Genomic DNA, 16,743 nt, shown 5'->3' with positions numbered 1-16,743 from the left:
GGCTAGCCCGGTCGGCTGCAACAATCTTTCACCGGCTAAACAGAGTCAACTCCAATCTATATAAACAGTCAGTCCACCCCAGTCTTTCCGAACCAGACCAAGAGACTTCACTCCCAGGTCATGTTAACAGGTAAGCCCTTCAAACTAATTTAGCAACAGTAGTAGTAGTACTGGAAAATTATGCAAGAAAGCAAGCTAATATAGCCAGCAAAAAAAAAAACAAAAAAAAAAAAAAAAAAAACCCCACCTCTAGACAGTTTCACCCAACCATACCCTCCAAGGCTTTGTCTAGTTCTTCCTTGAATTTATTCAACCCATCCAATTCCACAACAGCTGGAAGCCTGTTCCAACAATCAACCACCTGCTGGCTGAAGAGAGCAAGCGGCAAAGCCCCTTAGTATTTTATTATTATTATTTTCAATAACAAAACATTATATGAATTTAACTTGTATTGTTTTGGCTGTAGTAAAATCAGTCATAATATTTTTTATGGCAAAAGAATCACAAATATCACTTTCTATAGATATTATGGCAAAATTATTTAATCTTTGTTGATGCATTGAAGAACAAAGGTAATTTTTTATTAATTGCCTTCTTTCTTTATCTTCGCCTTCTTCCCACGTTTATATGGGGTCGGCTCTTTTTCAAAATTGTAATTTCGAAAAAGAGTTCTCACCACTAGTTGCTGATATGGACAATGTTACCATTATTCTTAAAGAAATAAACATATTAGGAATAGAGTGGTTAAATTGTTTTTGAATATAAAACTTAATTTCTTGTGGAGTCTGATTCATGGACATAAAATTTTGAAAAATTTGCATTTCATTTGCAAGATCAACAACATCTTTTGGACATTCCTCAATCGTGGCATCTGATAACTGTAATTCTAAATCTGAATAATGTTCTAAAATTTCATCTTGTGTTATTTTACTTAGCTCGCTAAAACATTGTAAAAAATTAAAATTGTTATTATAGATCTCGAGCTGTTCAAAACGTTCATCTATTGTGTTTCTTGTAGTATCTAAAATGGCAAAAAAGAATTTTTTTTTTTAAAATTATGTTTTGGTGTGGGCACAAATTCATCTCCAGATTCATAATCAATTTTTTCTGTTTTCTCCCCATTCTTAAGTTTTCTTCTGGAAAATCAGTGTCAATTTCTAAGGAGTTAGCAATTTTTGCTTCGTTTTCAAGTACACGTACAAAATGCTCATCTGTTCTAAAATCGTTTCCTTTAATATTTTTTTAAATGCATTAGTGATGTTAATATATCCGATTGTGTATTTTGTAATAATTTGCATACAAAATTTATATTACATAAAATGTCAACCCAAATAATAATAGAGCATACAAATTAAAAAGATCAAATTTTATTTGACAATGACCAAGACTGCTTAGTTTTTAAATCGAATTTATTATCACAATCTGAATATATTTCATAAAGAGCATCATCAATTTGTTGTAGATTGTATACTTAGAGGTTTTATAGCATCAATTTGAAACTTTGTTTTGATGACAAAGAAGCAGGTGTGTTTTTGGTGCAATGAATTTAAAGTGGGCAATGTTGACATTAAAGATCGACATCAGAAGTCGACCACAGAACACACACAATTAACAGACATAAGACACACAGCACGGCAGATGAATTTATTTATTCAAGTGGCCTAAAAATAATACAGTAGTATATTATTATCTTTATTTTTTAGAAAATCAAATTTTTTTTTTATTGTTCTGGTTTGTTTTCAACTAACGTCATTCTTATTTAAATTTTTGTGGCCATTTATTGGAATCACTAAGTGAAAGTAGTTGATCTTGTATACCACTATTGTGACCTTCACTTTCCTCTTCATCCAAATTGGCCTCACTTACACCTAGTGTTTTTTGCTGAATTGGAATGGCAACGTCTTGGACAGGTGATAATTCACTTGTTTATTCATAATTCAATAGTAAGGCTATAGGAAATCGAAGTTGATGAACCTGGCTGTGGCTAGATGTCCAGAAACCTGGTAATCGAACTTGTTGCTTTTTTTTTTTTTTTTTGTTGCTTTCTTTTTCTGGTATTCATAACCAGAGAGTAGTTTCCTTCTGTCAAACATCTGGGAAATATTAAAAAAAAAGAAGTTTTAAATTTAAAATTCGTTATTTGTTAATATAAAATACAACAAAACACATTTTTCGATACATTGAACTTTTAGTCTCCTTAGTCTTTGCCATCTCTTTTAGTGTTTACAGAACATTGGTCTTTACTGGCACTTAGCCTCTGCCGCCCTGGTGTTGTACACCACTTGCATAACCGGATTCACATAGCTCTGCCTACATCCTTCCTAAAGTGAGGCCTCCACACCTGTAAACAGTACTCAAGATGCAGCCTAACCATGGCTTTATACAAAGGGATAATCACCTCCTTATCCTTGCTAGCAAAGTTCCTGTATATCATTAACAAAACCCCATAAGCTCTTTTGGTAGTGTCTGCACTGCTCCAAGAATTTCATGTCTGACTGCACAATTACCCCCAAGTAATTGTGCAGTCAGACATGAAATTCTATTTAAGCTAAGTGTAGTACTACACAGTTGATAAGTTATTCTGAGGTTGATAAGTTGTTGATAAGTTATCACTATTTAAGTTGATAACACAGTTGATAAGTTATCACTATTTAAGCTAAGTGTAGTACTACACAGTTGATAAGTTATTCTGAGGTTACTTCTACCCATATGTAGTACTTTGCTTTTATCAGTGTTAAACTTCAACTGCCATTTCTCAGCCCATTTGCCAAACTTTTCTAGATCCCATTGCGGTAGCTCACTCTGATTACTGTCATTAACCACCCTGCCAAGTATCATCTGCAAACTTAGTCATTAAACCCGAAATATCTTCATTAGTATCATTAATAAATATTGAAAAACAACAATGGACCTAGCAGTGAATCCCGAGGGATTCCACTAATAACATTATTCTCCATATGCATGCCTTTGTTATAAATTCTTTTTTACATTCCATCTTCTGCGATAGCACTCTGTTGATAAGATGCTGAGATGGAAGGAAAGTTCCTCAACTATTGAGTGGAAAGCTTGTTTGTTTGTTATTTGGTTTTTAGGAGCATTAGCAACTAAGGCCATATTGCTCCAGGATATGTGGTGGTCATTCCCTGACCTTTTCCACATCCTCCGTATTTGGTGGTGATGGGGTCGAACCCCGGTCTAATCAAGAAGCGTGTGCTACACACTGCTGCTCCTTCCCACCTGGCTATGGAGGTGCCTATTGAGTGGAAAACTATGTCACTGCTGGAATATGATATTGATATGACAGTGCAAAATAAAACACTTTTTGTAAAGTTGTTCTATCAATCAGTAGATTGTACTGAGTGGAAAGCATTGCGGTTGGATGACACCAAACTGTACTACTTTAAAGGTCTCAGAAATGAACTGTATGCTCAGTCTGCCCTTCTGGAGTCCACCAATTTGAAACAATAGGGTGTTGTGGATTGCCCAAGGTGTGTGGGCTCCTGACACCAGCAAGTGTTAGACAGGTACAGGATACAGCCGATCAGGTGCTGGAAAGCAGTGATGAGATGAGATGATTAGTCCACCAAGATCACTGGCAGCACAGTGCATAAGATTTTCAGGCTACCACTCATCAATACCCCTCAAGATCCAACAAATGCAGGCATTAACTGCTGATTTTCCAGAAAGAGATTGGATACTCTCAAGACTGCTATCATGTATTGTGACAAAGCACACTTCATATTAGACAATGCCACCAATATCCAGAACTGTTGGGAACTGTCTGGAGTTTCAACAACCCCTGAACCCACATTCACGTTCCCTTATATAGCCTGAAAGTGAACATCTGATATGGCATTACCAGTTCATTTGTCTGTTTTTTTTTTTAAAGAAAATATGAAGCTGGAGATATGCATGGTATTTGCATAGTATCTTAAATGAAGACATTTATGCATGATAGCACATCTCCTCACATTGTAATGCTTTTACAGGGACTTTCTTCAATAACCAAATTATAAGCCATGGTTATGGACATTTATGGCCTCTCCCTGATTTCTGGATCTCATGTCACATGATTTTTGGTTTTGGGATAAATGAAAGCAGCCATATAGCATCCATTCTGGCCAAAATGCCTTCTTTTCTTCATAAGGAATCTTATAGCAAATGGTGACATCATAAAGGCCTCTAACAATAATCTGAGGCCTTCATGATGTCACCATTTGCTATAAGATGCTCTTTGTCTCTTCCACCTTCATCATAATTTCTTTTAAGTGTTTGGGCTTTAGGCTCTTTGAAGGGGGTATTGGCGATTTTAAAGGGATATTATTGATTTCACCATCATCACAATCATCTTTTCATGTATTTGCATATGCAACTCAATCAAATTGTCAGTTGTTGGTCTTCTCTATGTGACTCATTCACATCATCAGCATCCATGGTCGGGTTATGGTGTTGATTTCCTGACATTTTCTTATGTTTCTTGAAAATCTTCAGTCATGTACAAAGCTTTCTCTAACAATCCATCCTAATGGAGTGCTTGCTATTTTTCCACCTTGCAGCATTGTTTCCGACTGCCATAAGGCTGTTATAGCCCATCTAAAACTGTGTGAGAATTGTTGCCCTGTTGGTAGCTGCTTGAGCATGGTTCTTTTCAAATGATACTGCTTAAAGGCAAAAATAAACCCTTGATCCTGAGGAAGTGGTTTGGGGAGCGGAACACTAGCATTTACTGTCATTCTTATTGCTTTTTTCATATTATCCATTTTCCATTTTAAGTATATCATCTATGATTTTATTAATTTTATTGTTTTCACTTGAAAGTTAACTGTTCCTACAGGCTTATCTATTCTTTTCCATGTCCAGTTATCCATTTTCTTAATAACTATTAATTTAAACTTTGCCATCTTAATGACATTTTTAATTCTATTTCCCAAATCATTCCCTTCTATATATATATTTTTTTAAACAATAATTAAGGTATGGCAGTAACTTTCCCATTTCCAATAATACTTGGAGTGAATGGATGAGTGAAATGGGAAGGGGTTTTATTTTATTTTATTTATTTATTATATTTTTTGACTGATGCTATATAAGTTTGCTTTCTCGCATCACATGCCTCTACTAATGCTAATACTTCTCTCAGCCAGGTTAAGGATTGGGTTTTACACTCCTAGCTTGCTAAGTTTTCTTTTCTTTATGACTTCCTCTTTCCAACAAAACAGATATTAGATTACTCAAGGGCTGAGTATAATTTCTATACTTTTTTCTTTCATTTTCTCCTCATGCTTATAATTATTCTAGTCTTTCTTCTTTCTTGGTGCTTTTTTGAAATGCCAAGATCCTCTAATCAGAGGATGGGCTCTACACTCCTAGCCTGAGTACCCTTCTTTAACTGAAAGAGTACAGTTTTTCCTTTTTTTTGCAAAAGCTGCATTTACTTCATTCTTCTCTTATTTTACCAAGATTTGTCCCCCCCCCCCAATTACACCCTTACACATACTGCCACATATTCTGCTACAATTTTCATAACCTAATTTCTTATATATTTTATATATTATGACCATAATCAACATGTGATGCATACCCATTGTGCTCTTTTCTTTATGACTTCCTCTTGGATGGGTGAAATGGGAAGGTTTTTTTTTGTTAAGATCTACATTCCATATTACCACCTTTTTTTTTAATCTTTTTTTTTTTTTTTGTTTTGATATTTGTACTATTTATAATTTTCTACCAAATTAATCTTTTTGGACCAGTTTTCATTAATCTGGAAGTTCAAAATGTTGTGTATTCCTGGTTAAGCTACTAATTATATTGCCAACTTAAGTCTTCAAATTCTTTATACTTTTATTCGTATTCCTCCTTCTGTCTTATATTTCTGGGTCCCAATGGATGTTAAGTGTGATGCACATGGATTTCTATGCACCTCAGATTTTGTTAAAATAGGGTGGTTTTGGGCTAGGTCAGCGTTTCCTCCCACGACCCGTTTCCCAAACGGGTCGTGGGAGGAAGCTAGGTAATTACAAAAGAAGTTATAAGAGGAATAGATCAATGGTTGGTGAGTCTGGAAGTTTTGGGAGTTGAGGGCTGTTTTGTTTTTAAGTAATAAGTACTTTTCAGCTTGTAAGTTTCCTATGGTTACAATAGTGTATTGATTACCTAGACTGGATTGAAGACATAGGAAAACAGGTTGTTTTGAACAATTTTTTTTCTATATGATGCAAATTGTTAAAGAAGTTTTCTGGTGGCATTCCAAAATAGGATAATAGTGACCTACCTCCTCGTGATAGGGATTGTAACTTGTAGTGAAGATGTGGGCCTGGCCCCATCACCTGGCTAAACGGTGAAATATGTAACCTCTTTCTTTTGTTTGATATTTTGAATTAATCCTTAGTGGGGGTTTGTTTTGATGTTATAAATTACTAATCAACTAGTTGAGTTATAAGAAACAACATACAGATGAAAATGAGTTACCCACAGACGAGAGCCTGGGTGGTGAATCGATGATAGCTCACTCAAATGGCAAATTTCTTATATTTCTAGTAGTTCTAAGCAATTTATGTAATGCACTACATCTAACTAACATTATCATATTTCATGCATCTAGAATAAATATGTCTTTCACATGGGGATAACTGATTTAATTTTAGCATATTCTTTGATGTAACTTTTTTTAAAAATGATATAACTTATCTATGTACATTGATATATTAAGATACTATTATATGAGTTACTTACTCATTATTTGGTCCATTACTCAAATTAGCATCACTACGAAGTTTTTCTGCAATAACCAAAAATAAAATATGATGTACAATAAAATTATAAAAAAGTATCTCAATGATTTTATTTCACTGCTAATAAAGATATTTATCTTGATACTGTCACATAAGGCTTTCTGAACAGCATACTGCAATCTGTCAAAAAAACAACCAAGTAAAAAACCTTTATCAACCTTTCCACTTTAGAATGTGCATACATGACAAAGATGGCTAACAAAAATAAACATCATTCAATTGTGACAGGGCACATTTTCAGTCCTTGTACCATCATATCCTTAAAGTGGAAACAAGACTAAGTACAGTAGGGTCCCACCCATATGGCAGGTTAGGTTCCAGACCCCCGCTGAAAAGCTAAAATCGCCGAAAAGTGGAACACAGCCTTTTTTCACTTGCAAATGCATATAAAAGCCTAATAACATGCTTACACTATCATATTCTGTAAACAGACTGAATCACTGACAATAAAATGGCGCCCAACACCCTTCTCAGACTTGGCTGCTGAGCACTTCATGCCGAAAAAGCAGATTATGTGCAGAACATAATGAACATGGATATAATTGAAAACACAGTATTAATGGAACACCGAAAAGCAGGGCCCTACTGTACAATGCTGGCTGGGAGGACATGAACCATGCTGTTTTCACAAGGTGAAGTATCAAGTAATATTAAGCATATGGGTTTGACCCTAAAAGAATCAAACCCTCTTTACATGGAAAACTGGGCTTCATCACAAAATGTTGGTGGACTACTGCAATTCTATTTCTCACTGTTTAAGAAACCATGCAAAATCTAAACAAAAAGTAGAGTGCACATGTAAGATAACAAAATATGCTGTATATCTTCTGAGTGTCTACAGCAGTTAAGAGAGGTATAATAACGTTGCTTTTTCCTACTTTGACCAGGTTCAAAGGTTATCTTGCTGGTGTAATATCACAAGAAAAGTAGTCACAAAAAACAAACATGCTTCAAAATATAAAAAATAAACTATTTTTAATAATTTATTTGTGTGCATGCGTGTGATGTTTTAAGTAGTGTGCACTGTAGTCACCAGACTCTATACTGCAAAAAAATAAATCTGGAGCAGCCACAATCTCAGAAAAACTGTTCAACAAACTATAAAGTGGGTAGATGGTACCTCACATGTCATAAGTGGCAAACACCTTGGAGTAGGTCACAGGAACACCTGTCAGTATGTCAACCCTTTGTAAAGAGTTTCATATCTTTGGGTTCAGTGGCATGGCAGCTGTCAAAGTCCAACATCACAGCCACCAATGCAAAATAGCATTTCAAGTGATGCTGTTCCAGAGATTCATGGACTCTACAATAGTGGCAGAAGGTGCCACAGTGTGACAAATCTCATCACAAAATGTTTTATTTCTGATGGCCATGTATTGTGTGGCAAGGGCCTGAAGAGTGTCTCCTGCTGGCACGTATCTTTTAATGCATGAAGTTTAGTGGAGATATCTGATAGTATGTTCAGTTCATCAAGACTTAGCCTACTGGTGGTAGCACTTGCAACCACAGAGCCTATGACTTACTTGGATATTCTGAGCAATTATGTGCTACCTATACTGTGGCAATAATAAGGACAGGCCTGTCAGTATCAGCAAGATGAAACTTATGCCATACAGATGTTATTCAAAGGATAAAAATTTGTTGATGCTGCAACAAAAATAATCTTGAACAGCTACAAACTCAAAGAGCGTTCAACAGTCATAAGGAGGATAGCTGGTGCCTCACATGTCATAAATGGAAAACATCATGGAGCAGGTCAAAGGAACATCTAAATGAATCTTGGCTTGTGAAAAGCTGGAGTGGCTGGATTAGAGCCAGACCTTAGTCCCAAGAATACCTATGGGATAAACTGTGGCATTAGATAAGATTGAATGTCACAACAGCTTTCTTTGAAATGGGTTTTTGCAGCTACTGTTTAGGATGAATGAACACAAATTCCAGCCAAAGCTTATCAGAAATTAGTATTAGCAAAATGATGTAGGCAAGCAAGCTTATACATTATTAAAAAAAAAAACAATTTACCAGATTCATTCTTCCAGCCTTTCTAATAAAAGAATGAAACCTAATTTAAACAGATTATTTAAACTCCTCACTTCTTATTCCAACAATCAACTATCCTTTTTTGATTTAAATTTATGTCCTCTGGAATCAAACTGTTGACATGATTCATGTTTCATGCAACATCCACTGCATGAATAAAAATACCATCAGCATTTAGTTTACTCAACCATTTTAAAGCCTTAAACATTTCAATTAGGTTGCCATACAGATTTTTAGTTCCCAAAAGTTGCAATGTACAGAACCCAGTCTTTCTTAATAAGAATACCCTTTTGTGACCCAAATGCTAATCTTGTTGATCTCTTGAGTAATTTTGATTACTCAAGTAATTTTAATGTTGATCTCATTGACATAATTCCATGAGCTACTCTAGCAACTTGCCTTCACTGCAGTTTTTGTATACTCCTGGGGGAGGGGGGTAACAGGAACCACTTTTCCTTGCTCACTGAATTCTCCTAGAAAATGGCAGAACGCCCACAACTGCAACAGAAACACACTTGTGCAATTACTGATTTGGTGTGCTCCTTGATTTGTGAATAGCTGTCTTCACCTGTTCCACTGAGCATGTCACGCAAGCAGTAACAGCTTATTGGTTGTCTCATCTTTCTTTTGAAATCATTTCTCTGGAATTCTTCTGGAGTCTTCTGTCATCTGGACAACAATTCCAGAGGATTCAATAGAAATGTGTCAACTCTTCCTGAACATCACTGCTTGTGGTAAGTGCACTGCCAACTCAATTTGTCAGTACATTTGCTATGCAAGCAAATATACTGACAATGCTATGGCATTTATCATTCGAACACTAAAAGAGTGGAGCAATGAATATGACTATCAGTAACAATAACTGTTGTTACTATACTAATTTAGGATGTAAAAAAAGAAGATATTTGTCTGAACGGAGCCATTAAACTCTGTGGTGTAACTTATTATAGAAAAGCCACAAAAGGTTTAATTCGCACATCATACACATTCTGCCCGAAGTGCTTCTAGCAAAAAAAGACACATAGGGTTATTACAATATAAATTCTATTTCACTGCTTAATGCAATTATATATATACTGCATTGATATCTAAGGTCTTAACAAAGGTCACACTGCACTGGTGCATGTCTGTACAGGCTGAAAACTCAGTGTACTTGTCTAATTTGATCCTCCCAAACACAAAATAACTGTCACAGATCTTTCTAATGAAGTGTCTACAACCATCTGTTAGGAACATTTCAGCTTGATTTTTGATTTGAAGCATGACCTATGTATATTTATTGTGTGTTACTAAGAATCACCCTTAGTATTGCAAGAAACCATCAAGACAAATGAAAACGGGGGGGGGGGGGGGGAGATATTCAAAGAACAGTACCTTCTGTGGCTTCAAATTTCTCTAACAGCGTATACAGATCATTGGCTTCTAAACCTATAACAAAAAAAAGTAAGTGCTATTAAAAATTTAAACATTTCAAAATTTTAGAGAGAATATAAAATAAAAAGTTTTTTTAGACAAAACTTTTCTCTTTTTTTAAACAAAAATTTCCAGTGAGCAGACAACAAACTACAGTGCATAACAACAGCTAAAAAGTGTGCAGTCTTAAATTTTAAAGGATTTCAAAAAGAGATGAGTGAATGTTGTCATTTTTACATTTTTAACAGATTCAAGCCCTCCTACTGCTGCAGAGTATATTATATAACACCATGAACAATTCAAATGGCATTAAATTTCATAGGAGATTTCAGGTAATAATTATATGTAGGTCTGATCTCTGGCAATCATTTATAGTTTCATCCATTGAATAATAAGTGCACCACAGGCACAGAGCAGCATTATTGTAGTTTAATGCTTATCTTGATTTTGTCTAACCCAACAGTTAATTTAGACCAGTGGTTATTAACCTTTTATGTTTAACTGCAAATTTTACGTGTGCTCTGCCCATAAAATTTCCTTTTATGATTTACTGAACTAATATAGTTTTCCTATATACTACTGCTTATAAAAAAAAACAGCTAAATTAAAGAAAGCCAACATGGGAAACTTCGGTAAACTTTTACCGGTCAAAAGCATTTCCCGGTACTGCATCTTCTCCCTGCATTCTCGGTAAACAGATGGTGCATGTAGTGGCGGCAAAAGTCGATAACGATGTATTGATAAATTTTTTCTTATTATTAAAAGCAGATTATCGGAGTTCATGAGCAGGCTGAAATTTACTTATGGGTACACCCTCCAGGCTGCCTCAGTCTTAGGGTATACAGGGTGATTCACTACCAGTGCGACAAACTTGCAGGAGTTGTAGGGGCGGCACAAAGACAAATCAGAATCACATAGCATTGCAGGGTCCGAAATGCCTTTGTCATGCGGTAGAGGACGTTGAACTGGAGGTCGCGCGAACAGTGATCCCACTGGAAGTCAGCATTTGCGAACCGTTTCTGTTGAAGAAACCAAGTAACAAAAGTCCTCCGGAGTGGATAATCTGCAGGCTCCAATGATTGGACGCGTTGCAGATGGTATGAACTCATTTGGTTTGTTGACAGTATCCTCCATACAGTGGATTGGGAAATACCCAATCGTTGGCCTATCACTCGAGTACTCATACTCGGATTGCCTTCTGCAAGACGTAGGACATTCTCCTCATTGTCTGGCGTCCTTGTCATTCGCTCTCGATTCATGGTACCTCTCGTGAAACAACTAGTCTCACGTAACCTTCTGTGCACACGTGCGAAAATCGTATGATGAGGAGCACGCCTGTGCGGGAAACGTTCCTAGTACAAGCGCAGAGCGGCACGTGCCCGCTTCGGTCCACAGCTCCATATGCAAGGTGCATGTCGGCCAGTTCAACGTTTGAATACTCGTCCATCCTACTGCCTCGGGAACTGGTTCGCAAATGCTGACGTCCAGCGGGATCGCTGTTCACGTGACCTCCCGTTCAACGTCCTTTACCGCATGACAAAGGCATTTCAGACCCTGCAATGCTATGTGATTCCGATTTGTCTTTGTGCCCCTACACCTCCTGCAAGTTTGTCGCACTGGTAGTGAATCACCCTGTATATCCTACCTACCGGCTGTTTTAACCCGATACGAAAACGACTTCTACAGACAGTGCATGTTATCAGTAGTTGCAGTAGAAGTCGTTTTCCTATAGAGTTAAAACAGCAAGAAGGGGAAATAAACACCCTAAGACTGAGGTAGTCTGAAGGGGTACCCGTAAGTAAAATTCAGCCGTGAAGGAATTAATTAGTTTTTTTTTCTTATTAAAAGCAGATATTGATTAAAAATAATCAATACATCGTTATCGACTTCTATGTCATTACCGATAACACGCACCATCTGTTTACCGAGAATGCAGGGAGAAGCTGCGGTACCGGGAAACATGTTTGACTTCTAAATGCTTCCTGTGGTTCTCGTGTTGGCTTTCTTTACCTTTGCCAAAAAAACTATTGGTTCAAATGCTTTGCAACTCCCTCATGGAATCTGCATAAGTTCCCTTAAAGGACACCCCCTCCTCCAGCAAGCCAAACGTCCATCCAACCTCACTGCTTCCCTATAACTTTTAATAACAGCAATGAACTAAGGCCCCATACTGCTAATTCCATCTCCTAATGCCACAGCACACATAAATGCAGTGTCTATATTTTTAAAAAATACATAAGCACTTCATGATCTGATTGACAAATTGCAAAATCTGCAGTAGTGATTAGACTTGGAAAGCTAAAGCCTTCAAACTGTAAAAGATTTCAAACAGATGTGTGCATTACTTTTTCCCAGCTATTTTGAGATTTTTTTTTTTTTGTATTGCAGCGTGAAAAGTGTCTAGTATTATTAGATAGAGAACCAGATTGACTGTTGTCTCTCATTCAACCGTCTTTGCTCGTGCTTCTCTGATCATTTGTTTTTGTGTTGCGTTGTGGAATACAGCTACAAAGCTGCACCACAGAAATAAGGCTTCAGGATGTATGCAATGCAGTGCATAGTTGTTGCTTATTATGCATAATAATAGGCTTATACCAAGTCTTGCCTTGAATAATGTGTCATGGTATTTCAGTAATTACACATATTATTGACATACCATATATTATTATTATTTGCATGATCTGTACCACAACATCCAAAGTTCACTCTGAGTCAGAACAATCATTAATGATAGTTGTCCACTAAACCCCTCAGATACTGCTTGGAATGCCTGATAGGGTGTTACCAGACACAGACCATATATATCAAATCTCTGCGTATAGCTTGTAATATACTATGCTCAAATATAGCTTCCCAAAGACAAATCTAGAGGCTAGATGAACTCAGCAATTGCCTTTATGAGTTTGATTAATGGTTTTTGGCTTGTAAACTGGAGAAAGCTTACACTTTTGCACTCAATATCTTTATCACAAAAATGTACCTTGGTAAGTTTGTCAGGGAAGACTCCACATCAAACCATGAACAGTTTCCTGAGAGAGCTGTGACCTTTTTTTTTTTTTTTTTTTTCCCAAGTCTTTAAGATGAGTACAATGAATTCAAAATAATTAATTCAGACAACAAGCTGTTGTGTTAAGATTCCTTAGTTATGTCAACATCAGCTGAACTGCAATTCTTGTGTCATTTTATGGTGCAAGAGGTACCATCCAACAAGACATTTTTGTGATCATGTTTGCACAGTTACATTTACACAGGGTAATTTTTATTCATTTATCTGAAGAACATAAAACTTTGTTTAGAGAAGAAATTAACACTTGAACTATATTTGGCAGTGCTAGGAAATTCATGTCACAACATGTTCAGTGTGTCCTACATGTTTATCGATAATGTGCTGAAATTGTGAAGAGCATGCTCCAGGGTTTCCTCCAGTATAAAAAATTATCTTCAGTACAAAGAATGGTTTGTCTTTAAGATAACCCCGGAGGGGGGGGATCACACCGATTTAAATCAGGTGACATCGGAGACCATGCCAATCTTTTTCCATACACATCAGGTATCACTTAAAAACCACTCTGTTGTCAAAAATGTCATCCAACTCCAGGACAACTCTGGAGAGTATTCAATGTCACTAACCAAATCTCCAAACCTTTTTCTAATGATACTGCTGGTAAGAAAAATCTGAAGCTTGTAAAACCGCAAAGAAAAAGTATGATGAATTAAAAAAAAATCATCCTGTAATTGACAGTTTTGTTATAAATTCCTTAGATTAAAGAAGTACTGTAGATATAGGTAGATAATAACAAATGGATATTTGAAAATAATATCACTATAGTGCATTCGATGAGATAAAATAATTAGACCCAAAATCTCTATCAGTTACCATGCTCCAAGTGCCTAAATTTAGTGCATAAAATTTGAATGCTTATGTAATGAAAGTTTTTTTAAATAGCCATTGCTATTATATGAATATTATATTTTAGCATGAGTGTCAGTATAATTGATCAGGGAAAAAAAATCAATGCAAAAATTCATAAATGCCTCCCTAGATGCTTAAAATTACTGGGGCCATCCAGGTGACAACATAACTACTAACAGTATGGAACTTCTTGTGTAAAATACTAGCAGAGCATAAATGCCAAAGATTTTACATATCATGACTTGTCAATGCAAGCAAATTGAAATCATTTTGTATGAATAAATGTGGAGAGCTAGTTTTATAAGTGTATACATCTTCAGATGCTCTTCTCTTAAATGTTATATTAAACCTGATGCAAAAATTTATATCAAATAAGGAGACGGCTTCAAAGGTTAATGGAGGTAAAGCATTTGTCACCTTCTGATATGTGGGAGCGACTAGCTGGATTAACTTGGTGATGCAACCATCTATAACAGCTCAAAAACCAAATCTACAGGAAACTAAAGTGTAATAAGCACTTGGAAATATAAATACAATAAGAGAAATTTGAGACAAATTTCGGTGTAATGAACAAGATCACCAAATAAATTACAAACATGGATGATGCTCTTCTTGAACCAATGTTATTAGTGGAGGAGTCCCTTAACAAGGTTAGGGTCAAGGTTGTTAACCTTAACAAGGTTAGGGTTCAAAAGGGTGCTCTTACCAAGAAAGACTTCAATTTTACAAATTGCAGCATCTGGAAACTAGGCAACTTCAAGGAAACTTGATCAAGGCTTTAAATGGATTGCATAAACTGAATGCTGATAGCATCTTTATTCTTTCTCAGAAAAGATGCATAAGGATACATCAATTTAAATATAGAAGGATGGTTCATCTATAATGCTACTAAAACACTGACTCAAATCAATAAAATACCTTTATTAAATAAATATACTGCCTGTATAAACTGGATATTAAAATAAAATAAAATAAGATGATATTATAACAAGAATAAAAAATAAAAGTGCTAAAAAGATGTTTAAAATTACTAAAAACCACTAAAACCGTACTTTCGGCAGTAGCGGCCACCTTAATAGGGATACTGGCTGTCGTATTCATCCACTCTTTGAAGCCCTTATCCCAGGGAGAGACAAATGTTTTGGAATGGTTCGTTCCAGTGCCATTTCCGGTTCCAACACACAGGAAGTGGACCGAACACAAGTGCCATAGCTTGTGTTGCATACCTGCTGGTGATGTATAGGTTTACATATATAGACTGTTGGATAACCTGTAACCATTATTGCTGATGAAGGCGGCCGCTGCAAGCTACAATTTTAGTGGTTTTTAGTAATTAAACATATTTTTAGCACTTTTATTTTTCATTCTTGTTATAATATCATCTTATTTTAAAGTACAGTTTATAGTCAGTATTTTAGTAGCATTATAGATGAATCACAGTGTTCTCGACTCCATAGACCTCTTCAATGAATTATTTATGGTTGTTCTGTGCTGCGGGAGATCCGACAATTTCAGAGATTGTGTCACTGAGGCCAAGCAAAGACAACACCTAAGATTTGAGCACTAGTGCAAATCTGCCGGTTTGGTTCCGCATGGTTTTAGAGTGAAATTACCATTTTGAGACAGTCGGCTACAGGGATATACCAGAGAAAGGTGGTGGTATCTGGATCGGTAAATTGCATAAAGATCTGAGGGATACCAGGAGGTGTAAAGAAACGAGTGCCAGGCATTTAAGCGAAATGCCTGGAATTAGATACAGCAATGGGTATAGAGAGGGCTGTAGCCAATTTCCTGATGATATAGCTAATGAGATCTGGATTAGGACGCTGTATGTGTGTGAGGTTTGGCACGCAAAGCCCCCTCCAATTTAACGGCTGCACAAAGACAAAGGAGAGCATTATGGGAATTAAAACAAGATGATACCATTGTGGTACTACCTGCAGACAAGGGTAGATCCATGGTAGTGATGAACAAAGATGATTATCAAGAAAAAGCCCTTAGTCTATTAAATGACAGGTCTACATATAGGATCATTCGCAGGAACCCTTTGGGCAGGCTACAGAAAAGAGTTAATAAATTAATTCAGAACTGGCATAAACCAGAAAAATATCTGAGGTTTCCTGGAAGTTGCATGCATCAGGTTGTCACCTGCCTAGATTTCATGGTTTGCCTAAATTACATAAGGTTGAGGTACCCCTTAGGCCCATTGTGTCGTTTGCAGGCAGTCCGACGCATGCTTTATCCAGATATTTGGCTGAACTTCTATCCCCCCACAGCGGGGTGCTCAGATTACACCATTAACAGCAGCAGTGAGTTTGTTCAGTTCATCCATACCCAAGAGAAAGAGGGGGAGATTATGGTATCTTTTGAGGTTATTTCTTTGTTTACATGTGTATACCCGTTGAACATGGTTTGGATTGTGTGCAGAAGGCTTCGCCACTTAGGACAGCCTTAAGTGGCGAAGACATTTGTGAAGGTGTTGGATTGTGCTTTTGTCTAGTACCACCATGTCGTTTCAAAATGTTATGCACCAGTAGGTCCGCAGAGTGGCCATGCATTCACCTATTAGTGAAATTATAGAGA

General features: G+C 36.4%; 1 protein-coding gene across 1 annotated transcript in view; it reads right to left on the bottom strand.

The window, feature by feature from the left end:
- Nucleotides 1-16,743, bottom strand: part of LOC150078404 (uncharacterized) — a 160,563-nt gene that overhangs the window by 127,838 nt on the left and 15,982 nt on the right. Inside the window, exons 2-3 of the mRNA XM_090384554.1 lie at nucleotides 10,209-10,262; nucleotides 6,736-6,781 (exon numbers count right to left, since the gene is read on the bottom strand). Coding sequence (XP_090240680.1) covers nucleotides 6,736-6,781; nucleotides 10,209-10,262 — 100 coding nt within the window. The remainder of the gene's footprint in view (nucleotides 1-6,735; nucleotides 6,782-10,208; nucleotides 10,263-16,743) is intronic.

The sequence above is a fragment of the Mastigoproctus giganteus genome, chromosome 11, assembly GCF_048544385.1.
Source record: "Mastigoproctus giganteus isolate SK-2022 chromosome 11, ASM4854438v1, whole genome shotgun sequence".
NCBI classification, from domain to species: Eukaryota; Metazoa; Arthropoda; class Arachnida; order Uropygi; family Thelyphonidae; genus Mastigoproctus; species Mastigoproctus giganteus.
Note: the sequence above shows the minus strand (reverse complement) of the source record. Positions and strands in the feature narration are given on the sequence as shown.